The sequence below is a fragment of the Melanotaenia boesemani genome, chromosome 4, assembly GCF_017639745.1.
Source record: "Melanotaenia boesemani isolate fMelBoe1 chromosome 4, fMelBoe1.pri, whole genome shotgun sequence".
NCBI classification, from domain to species: Eukaryota; Metazoa; Chordata; class Actinopteri; order Atheriniformes; family Melanotaeniidae; genus Melanotaenia; species Melanotaenia boesemani.
In genome coordinates this window covers 7,111,934-7,123,044 of record NC_055685.1, presented here as the reverse complement: position 1 = coordinate 7,123,044, position 11,111 = coordinate 7,111,934, and the positions used below count along the sequence as shown (strand labels likewise).

General features: G+C 37.9%; 1 protein-coding gene across 1 annotated transcript in view; it reads left to right on the top strand.

Annotated features, from left to right (window-relative positions):
- The first annotated feature begins 3,655 nt into the window (after positions 1-3,655).
- LOC121638437 (sphingosine kinase 1-like) overlaps positions 3,656-11,111 on the top strand; it is a 74,084-nt gene continuing 66,628 nt past the window's right edge. The window contains exon 1 of the mRNA XM_041983238.1: positions 3,656-4,164. Within this exon, the coding sequence (XP_041839172.1) occupies positions 3,744-4,164 (421 nt within the window). The 5' untranslated portion in view covers positions 3,656-3,743. The remainder of the gene's footprint in view (positions 4,165-11,111) is intronic.

Genomic DNA, 11,111 nt, shown 5'->3' with positions numbered 1-11,111 from the left:
CCTGCCTACGTGGGTGAAAATCTGCCCAGACTGTTTACATCTGTGGAAGAGGATTTAAAGTCACAAAACCACCAGACGACTGTGAAAAGTTAAATGGCCAATAAAAAAGGAAGGAACACAGTTTTTAAGAATAGGCTGAAAACTTACCATTTTTAATTTGGCTTTTACTTAGCTTTCATTGTTTTAGTGTGGATATTTTTATTTTTATTTATTAGTTTATTATTATTTTTTTTATTATTATTTCATTGTATTATTCATTCTTTCTAGTTTTTACTGTTTTATTTAGATTTTTTTCATCATTCTTTTAATATTTTCCGGTGTTCCTCAGAGGGAGCCCTCTGCACTGGGGGCTGGGTCAGCCATGTGTGCCGGGGTCTCTTGTCTGGTGCCCGTGTTGGTGCCCTGGCTGCTGTGGTCCGGCCAACTCCTTGTGCAGACGGCTCCTGGGATAGTATTTTGGCTCCTCTGTGCTCGGCCACATATTAATCTGACTGTGTGCGTATGAATATGTATATGTGGTGATGGAGATGGGGGGCAGGGAGCATGGTGGGAAGGGGTGGGCTACTCTTTTTAATTCTTTTAAAATCTGTAAAACACTTTGTGCTACATTTCATTGTATGAAAAGTGCTTTATAAATAAAGTTTGATTGATTTATTTAGATAAAACTGATGATTTTTTCATATAAAACTGATGCTACAATGTGAAAGAGAAATAAAGCAGGAACTTCCTGAGTAAACATCTGTTGATAAAAATTGTTTGTTTTTACTGTTTTTGTTTCAATTTTTACATTTGCTGACCACTTTAATTTGAATAATAATAATGAGTTAATTATTTCATGAAATCTAGATCTGGGGTCTCAAATGTCTGGCCCAGGGGCCAAAACTGGCCCACCAGAGGGTCTAATCTGGCCCACAGGATGATTTGGTAAATGTGAAAATGACATAGAAGATATTAACTGCAATTCCTAATTTATCCATGTTAGATTTTATTTTATGCTTGAATATAAACATTTCCAAGACAGGGGGATACATCTTTTATTTCTTACTTAACCCTCTTCTAATCTTCATATCAGTAATAATGTTCCTGGATCAGTTTGCTCTGCGGCTTGTTTAGTTGTTTAGAAATCCCAACAAACATAACTTATATCTCCCTATCAGCTTAATATATAATGCAATGGTGTTCTTACTACACTCAGATCACAGTGCAAGGAGGAAAAATCACTTGTTTTCTCATAAAAAAAGAAAAAAAGATGTTACAACAGTTTTTTAAAACTAGATCTCGCTTCAGTTTGTATTATGAGGTGATTCGGTTCAGGTGGTCAGGATTACTACACACATGTGGAAATGTATTTGTTTGTACATTTAAAATAACTTCTAGCTCTTAAAATGTTATGTGAAATAACATGAAATACTGTATTTTTCAGTCCCAGATACCTGTGATTAAATGTTTTGTGAATTTGTAGATCCATTTGATTTATAAATTGTATTAAACATGTAAATAATAAATTGTGGCAAAAAAAAATCTTTTTTTCCATAAATTTCAGGTTGTTCATAAAATGTTTTCTAAAAGGATGGTTTGTTAAAAGTAAACATCTTAATAATGTACTTTTACCTCTTTGGACTAAAACAAAGGGAAATATTTGGAGCTTGCATGCTGTTATTTTCCTGCTCCAGAGATCAATTAGCACTGTATGTGGCCCCTGAACTAAGATGAGTTTGACCCTTTTTAACCCATTTTTAATGTCTCAGTTACACACCTTGTCCCAATCTGGGCCCCTACTTCAAATTTTCTTTGATGTTACTCAAGCTTTCAAGGACTTTCATTCGAGGAAGAGTCGTGAAACTACCTGATTACTATACAGGAGGATAAAGGGAGTACACAAGCTGCTTCTTAAGAGCTGCTCAGTGATCCACAGCCTGTCCATCACAACCTAGACTCAGAGGAGGAAAAGCACCCAGGCAACCAGAGCAGGACCATGACAAGCTCAAAGACTATATAGAGTATATGGTGCAGCTTAAGGACCACTGCAGGCTCAGTATTATTATGCAATTAGATTGTTTATGATGTATCTTGATCAGGAGATGTGGAAAAATTGGCTCTCAGGCAAAAACGTCTCTGGACGCTGACTTGAATAATAAAAAGAAGTTTATTACAAAAGTTCAGACATCAAAACAGATTTCTGCAGCAAAATCTGGAGGTCCCAAAGCCAGAACGAAGACCTAAAGACTTGATGTGTCATTCTGTCTTATCTAGGGTTTAAACAAAGAAAATTCCTCAGTCCTGTGTCCTCCAATCATAGAGTTTGCCTATAGGATGCTCATTTGCATGGAATGCATGTTCTTGTGTCAATCCAGTCTGTGGGACAGAGAACCCCATATGGTAAAGACTTAAGTGTGTACCATACAAATGCTATGCTTAGATACCTCATTTAAATTATAATCTTTGCTATAAATACAAATTATGTGGCCAGAAATTCTTACTTGCACTGTGAAGGTTTACCATAAATACCACTAGGGGGCATCGTACTGCTTCACTAACAGCCTGGTTCAACTGCAGCCAGAGATGTCAAGCCAGCATGAGACACTCAAAAACCACTCAGACAACTCAGATGGATGATCCTGAATGTAAAAACATGAAAAGGTTTCTTTAGAGTCACATGGGTTAGAAAATGCATGGGTATATTTTAAACTATTTTATTCTTATTTCATTATTTAATTTTTAAAGCTGTTAATAAATCTATGAGATAGGACATTAAATAGGGGAATAATATAATACCAGCCAATATTGTAATATATTTGGCCATTTTAAATTTAATAAACCAATAATTTAATAACTTGCTAATAGTGTAAAAGAAATTCCAATAATGTAATAGGTTATTATGTTTTTGGTTGATTGATTAACCTGGCGTGAAAAAATCTTTTGAAAATATAATAACTGCACCAGATAATGTAATAATACATAAATAAAACAGTAATTTTCAGAAATACGTGTTTTTGGGGACAATTTTTGTACAGAATACTTATCAGTATACTTATCAGACAAGAGGCATGAACACATTACTGGTTGCTACAAGTTTTATGAATGGAGTTTTTAGAGTTCTGAGTTTTATTAAAGTGTGACATTTCTTGTTTTTTTTATTTGTATATTTTAAATTTGTATTTGTTGTAATTTACTGTATTTAGTTGTCAGCCTGCCCTAGGACCGCAGGTGGAAATTAGTCATTGGTTAAATCTGGTTTAACTCATCTTTTCATAATGCATCATAAACTGTTTGGTTTGAGCTAAAACTAAAATTAAAAAACAAACAAACAAAAAAAAAACTGATATACATAAATGTATTTGTAAAGAAAATTTGATACAGAAAAACAGATTGACAGTGTCCATGAATGGATGACTTTCAACAGGCATGGGATGGCTGGGAGGTGACAAAGATCCAGGCTTATTATGCATCATTAAGTTTGAGCTAATTTAAGTACATGTAATTTAGCTTTGTTTGTATAGTGCCAATTCACTGATATCCAATTAAAACAAATCCACATTAGTCCGTTAGAACGGATTTTATGCTGAAAGGCAGCCGGAAATGGAGTAGTTTTTGACTGTGCCTTGACAAAGGTCCGACCAGGAGGAGACTGTCAGTTGCAGTCTGTATTCTCCACTTTGGTCGCATCATTCCAGGAAGCTAGCTATGTGACAATCTGGCTGCAGCTGTATCCCGGACCCCATCCCCATCCCGGTCTACCCAGGATGGATCAGAGGACAGCTGAAGCGGACCTCATAACCGACAGCAACCCTGTCACGTTACATGGGGAATTTACGCTTACTAATAATCAAAAAGTCAGGTACTCAGTAAACCTGACTGAAAAGGACCTCATTGTCCAGAGGTTCGCGTCGGCACCTATCGGTCGGAAGGTGGTCCTGAGTCTGAGGGACTGTGTGGGCTGCCGGGCTTACCGGGAGGATGACAACGCGGACCCCGCGGCGTACTTTGCGGCGTACTTCTACCCGCTCAAACGTCGCTGGATGAGTTCCGGGGTCTCGCGGCAGAGAGTGGAGCAGTGCTTTCGTCTCGCCGCGCTCCAGGACCCGTGCGCTAATCTGGAGGAGGCAGAGAAGTGGGCTCGCGCTGTCCGAGAACGCTCTGCCCGGCAACAGCACCTTGGAGACGGTGAGTGGTCGTTAGCAACAAGAGCTGAAAACTTACCGGTTGCTCCTCAGTTTGAAGTTATTATGAATGAAAGCAACAGCACAACACTTATGAGTTTATTAAGTTTACAGTTTACAAGTTATAATATATATATATATATATATATATATATATATATATATATATATATATATATTAATTAAGTAGTCTGAAAAAAAACGCCAAAAGGTTTTCTTAATATTAATATAAAAACGCTTCAAGTATTCAAGGCCAGATTTAGCACTCAGACTAGGGTCACGGTGTAGATTATAGGAACAAGAACTAGGTATTGTCTTTATTGATTCCGTTAGTAATCCTTGTTTATTGTCATGATTTTCTAGATAAATATGTTAACATTTAAAATGTCACAAAATAGCGAGAAACCCTGCAGGTTTGAAGTTCACACCTACAATATAACAAAGAAAGTCACATGATGACTTTAATCAGCTGCTTCAGGGCATTGATCTGTGAAGAGGATGGCATCTATTCTTCCCTCATGATTAAATAACTATCTGCCAGCTATCGCTTGTTTCTTTAATATTAAGTACTTTTATCAGAATACAAAAGGGTCACAGTCAGTTCAGTTTTTAGTAATTGAAGAGAGTTTGTTTTGGTTGATAAGACATTTATTTGAATACAAACCATTCAAGTGTGGCTATTTTTTCTTTGTTTCTTCTTGTTTTGCAAACAGTTGCTAATTGCATTTTCTTGTACATAATGTGTTTCTCAACCCTGCCTCTTTTACCTTTGACCTGCTCTTTAAATGAAATGCAGTCAGACCCCAGAATTCAAGTCTATCTGCCCGGCTTTGTCATTACCTCTTAACCTACTCCTCACATGAATTAAACAAAAACCACTAGTGTGTGGAGCGTTACATTTCAGTAACTCCAGTGTGGCATAAAAGACATCCAAGAAACACGATGCTTTATAACCTACTGAGCCCATGTAATGAAATCCGGTGAAATAGCTTCAGTGGGACGAAATAGGAGTTTTCTTAAGATAACTATCTCATTATTTGTCCTCCCCATCAAGCTGTCTCCTCCCACATGCCAAAAACACTTCTCTTCTTCCTCACGCAGACATTGTCCTTTACACTGTGGTGGGATCAGTAGCAGGCTGTGACCCACTTAGCTTTTCCCCATTTGCACAAATGTATTTTTATGGAGACGATAAACATGCTGCAACTGTCTGTTATTGTCAGAGAAGGAAAGAGGAGACATTTGCAGCCATAGCCATTAACTTGCTGTGAAACATATTGTGATATGAGTGTTTGAGTGTAACCGGAGACAGAGATTCCAGCACAAATGTCCCCATAGTCGCTCTGTCCTGCTTTTATCATCACCACATTTATACAGACTGAGGCCAGGGTTGTTGCTGTGAAACAACTGCTGTGTTTGTGAGAGTTGTTCAAATAATATTTGGACAAAAGGGCTGAAATTTGGTAAAAAGAACACCTTTAAATGAGCAATATATAAATATCTTAACATAGTGCTTCATTCAGTTATTGATAAAATCATTTCAGCAATTACACATCAGTGAGGGGTAAAAGCATGTAAATCTTTTGGATGAGCCATTAATTAGTATGTGCTAGGAGTAAAAACCAGGGATTTAGTTTAACAATGTCACAATTACTTGATTCCACATTTAATCCTGATACTAGATGCCATGGTTAATTAAAAGCAAAGATCCCTCAATATCATAACTTTCCATAAAGGATTATGTCTGAGTAACTCAGACATAATCCTGATGAACAACACTGATGTGTTGCTGCTTGTGTTGCTTTGTTAAAAAGCAAAAAAAACAAAAACAAAGATGGATCTGCTTAAACTATAACTTTATCAATTTTCCTTTTTTCTTTGTTTACTTAGTCAAAACTAGCTATGTTTTTTATGTGTGTTTAATTTTGAACGTCACACAGACGAGGGGCTGCAGAGGTCAAAATGCATTCAATTTTCATCTAGATTTCCTTTATTTGGCTCAGGAGCCATGAAAAACTTTTAAATTAGTGAAGATAACAGATCACACCCACATATGAGCAAATTTTTGTTTTTCTGCATCAGAAAAAATTAGTAGAAATTAGAACTAAAGGAGCAGAACAGAAATTTGGGCTACATATATATCTTCTTAGGGTGCTGAAGTGTCAGGTTTTGGAGTACTTTCATGGTCACTGGTGTTAATTTCAAACTTTATTCAAGCCAAAGGGATGTTTGGTATCTCAGGAATGTGGCTGTACAGTTGGTTATGCTGGAGGCCTTGTGAACCAGGAACTCTGCACCAAAACCATTAGTCCAAATGAGATCAGTGAGACCTGCATGACCTTTTCATCAATACTGTCAATGACGTCTTTTGTACTGGCAGAAATATTCAGACAGCATCCATTTTCCTCTGACAGGTAGAAGCAATCCCACGTCTGGGTTTAAAAACTGCCTGAGAGTCCGTCGTCTGAACAAAAAGCTTGTTATTCAAGACTAACCAGCTCCTTCTGTTTGATCTTTACATCCGTTAAAAACAAAGATGGAAGCTGTTGTTCTCACGCTACCCTGCAATATGCTTGTGACTGACTCAGCTTTTCTCTTTAGACATTTTTTATGTAGACCGTGATGTTTGTCAGGTTTTTCAGGTTCTAACTAAACTAGTTCCTACTAACAAGAGGAAGTGAAGAATATGCTGCATATCGCTATCAGCTAGCGGTTGCCGCTGTGGTGTGTGCATATGAAAATAGAATGTGAAGAGACGTGAGAGGGCACTCATCTTAGTCTATACCACCTCTGGGTCAGGCCGTTGACCTACTACAGTTCCCCATAAATTCACTCCTGTTTTCACATTATTAACTTCAGCTGCATTGCTGAGTTTTTCAAGTCGGTCAGGGAAAGAGTTAAATGCATTTGTGATTATCATAAATTCGGCATTGACAGAAGACACAGAAGTATTAATCAAAATGCCCATATTTGGGGTTATGGGTTTATTTTACTTCATAATATGCAACACCAGTTCTAAAAAAGCTGGGACCCTGTGCAAAATGTAAAAGCAGAATGTAATGATTTCTAAACCTCATGAACTCTATTTTAATTCCCAATAGAACATAAACAATATATCATGATAAAACTGAGACATTTTACCATTTAATGGAAAATACAAGCTCATTTTGAATCTGATGACAGCAGCTAAATAAGATGCTGTTTAGCATTGTGTAACATCTCTTCTTCTTCTAACAATATCTGGGAAGTGAGGAGACCAGTTTTAGGAGTTTTAGGAGAGGAATGTTGTCCTATTCTGGTCTGATGCAGGATTCTAGCTGCTCAACAGTCCTGAGCCTTCATTGCTGGATTTTTGCTTCCATGATGCTCCAGATGTTGTGTATTGGTGAAAGCTCTGGACTGCAGGCTAGTTCAGCAACCAGACTCTTCTCCTGTGAAGCCATGCTGCTGTGATGGATGCATGATGTGGTTCAGCTTTGTCCTGCTGAAATCTGCAAGGCCTTCCCTGAAAGAGACGTTGTCTGGATGGAAGCAGATGTTGCTCTAAAACCTCCATGTACTTTTAAGTATTGATGGAGCTTCACAGATGTGGAAGCTGCCCACGCCTTAGGCACTAATGCAACCCCATCCCATCAGAGATGCAGGCTTTTCACCTGTCCACTGATAATAAGCTGGATACTCCCTCTCCTCTTTAGTCTGCAGGGCACGGCGTCCATGATTTCCAGAAAGAATTTCACACATTCATCCATCTGACCACAGAACAGTTTTCCACTGTGGCTCAGACCATTTTAAATGATCTTTAGTCCAGAGAAGACAGTGGTGTTTCTGGATCATGTTCACATATCATGTTCACGTCTTTGCATTTGTGGATTTTTAGGGTGAACTGTGTTCACAGACAGTGATTTCTGGAAGTCTTCCTGAGTCCATGCTGTGGTTTCCAGTAGAGAACCATGTCTGGTTTTAATGCCGCGCTGCCTGAGGACTCCAACATTACCAGCATCCAGCATTGTCCTATGCACACAGACATTCCCCCTCATTCTTTGAACATTTTGATTGTATTAAACACTGTAGATTAGAGAAGCTTCAAAGTTTTCTCCACTTTACAATTAGGAACATTTTTCTGAAGAGGTGCAGTTAGTCTCAGGTTGGTGAAGCTCTGTCCATCTTTACACCTGAGAGACTCTGCCTCTCTGAAATGCTCCTTTAATACCCAGTCAGGTTACTGACCTGTTGCCAGGTAAATAAATTAGTTGTCAAATGCTCCTCCAGTTGTTTTTGATTTGTTTCAGTTACTTTTAAATGAATAAAATGTGGTTGTACATAAAACCTAATTATTACTAAGGACTAAAAGTTTTGTGGGTTGTTTCTTCTACATCTCTGTCAGACAGGCAGGTGAAACCTTCATCTGTCTTTGGCATTTCCTCAGCTGCAGAGTTTCTAGTTCTGAGCTTTCCTTCACTGTTGTTCTGCCCCTTTAGTCCAAGGACATTTCAGGTTTGTGAGCAGAGATCAGGGACGTCTCTTGCGGCTGGATTTAGATAAAGCAGGCAGTTTCACTGAGTGGACTCAACGCCTGCCTCTACTTTGCATCCTGAGCCAACATATTCCTTTTCTGCTTACTCAGGGGGATCTGTCAGGACCTTTTCCTTCTAACATTGAGAGGTTCACTCAGCCTGCAGTTTAGTTCTGGATTCTGTAGCTTCATCCTTTCTTGTGCTTCCTGGATGCTCTCTTCATATGTAAAAATCAGATCGACTTGCAAGATTCTTCTTGGCTGCCTACCACAAAATTATGGTATCAGTGTGGTGATGCTCAAATCAGCTGGAGACCGCTTTTAGCTGCTTACTTCCTGCAGTCAGGACTGAAGTTCTCAAAAAACCTTGTATTTCCACTACATGCATAGACCAGTGCTGTCTTGCAGCCCCACAGGAAATGGTGGTAAGTAAGCACCGCTATGTGAGCGTAGCTTCTAATTCATGAGGTTTCATTTGGCTTAATTTTAGAACTGATATGCACATATTATGTTAGTTCATTTCTTTAGCAATGAGTTTGTGGGATAGCTATATATATATATATATATATATATATATATATATACAAACTCCAGGGAAACTGCAATTATAATGATTAGCATGTTGAAAAAACACCATTATTTTATATATATTTTTATATAGTTATCTAATTTTATATAATTATGTATATTTTATATAATTACAAATACTTTTTCAAATTAAATATAATAATTATTACTTTTTACTTTATAAGTTTCAATAAAGTATTTGTCATTCATTCAGTCAGTCAGGTTAATTCATCTGAACCTGTCTCGTTTCTCATTGTCTTCACTAACTTTAATATATCTAGAACATATAAGCACTTTTAAAATTTGATGTCAACACATTGAAAAAGTTTGGACAGAAGCATGCTAACTATTGTGATACATAAAAAAAATGGCATCTTAGTATATCCGCCGTTCTGATGAGGAATCTTTGTCTTTTTTTGTTAAATACAAGATTTCACCGGCTCAGCTGTCTGTGGCGATAAAAGTCTGATCAATAGGAGACAGATAAGGGGGGGGTTCAAACAAAGCCAGGCTGTATCGGGAAAGCCTCTATTGAACTAATACCATCTCTAAATTGCTGCATCTAATCGAAGCTAATTCAAGTGAGGCTTACATATTCTGGCTATGTACGAGTTCTTGAGGAACGTAGGAAGCCCTGAAGAGTGGATGGTGGAAAACAGGAGCTGGCACGAAAAAGAGAGCTAGATGAGCGCTGTTATTTTCTCTGCAGCGGGACAAAGAATGCTGATGGAGCTGTATGAGGACTTTAAAAGTGACATCACCAGAAAAAGTAATACAGCCCTGATTGAAAAAGCGAGGGAAGCAGCATGGCAAACAACTGCTGACAAAGTAAATGCGTAGGCTTTTCATGGAGGCTTTCACCCTTACGCGATGAGATTTCAAGTGTTTTTTGAGTGTTTATTGGCAATAATAATAATAATAAAGAAAAAGAAATTTTGTTTGTTTTTTTTCCCCTTTTTTCTGGTGGAGTTTGCCACAAGCTGTGTGAGCTATCTGTGCTTGGTCTGGTACAAGCTTCTTCATATTCATCCCCTGCCATCTTTCAGACTAAAGCTGTTCCATTTATTGGTGAAGTTTGGAACTAGAACCACTTCTGCATCACTTAACACCACAGTGCTCAGAGAGAGTTTATCTAAAATAATCAGAACATATTACAATTTGTTGTCCAATAGCATTTCATGAGACTGGGTTTTATAAAGAAAAAACCCCAAAGAATTTAAGATATTCCGCTTTAAAAAGTCCATTAAATATTTTGATCTTTTCATTCTGCTGAGGAGCAGTCAGATTATTTTTAGCTAACAAGGCTTCTGTTTGCTGACCGTCTTCAGGTATTTTATAAGCAGTGGAGACACCGCCTGTACCAGAAAAGATTTAGCTTAGCACCAGAGGATATCACTGCATTGTAAACCTTTGGGTCAGCGTAGTATCAGTGTTTTTAGAACTTGTGCTTCCATGTTGTTCAACATAATTTCATGTTTGTTTCCGCTGTCAGACTTTACAACATCTAAGCCGAGCAGGCAGTAAACATTTCAGTCAGGATTTTTATCATTCTCCTGTGGGAAGTACATAATAAGAACACTGCTTTTAAGTTCTGCTTCAGCCTTGACCTCCTCCCTAGCTATCTTCTTCGTGAACACTTCATTATCATCAATGGCAACACGGTGTATGAAGATGTTTAAATGAAACCACGGTGTGTTGCACTGAGGTGCTTTTAAACACTTCTTCAGTCATTGCAGGGTCATGATTTGTGCTGAGGAGTTACAACTGAATATGACTGTTAGTTCAAGTGTGAAACCATGGAAACAGCAGTGATGGAAAGCCAGATAAGTCATGCTGTATTTGAGGTTCTCAGGAGAACTGGCATTGCTTCT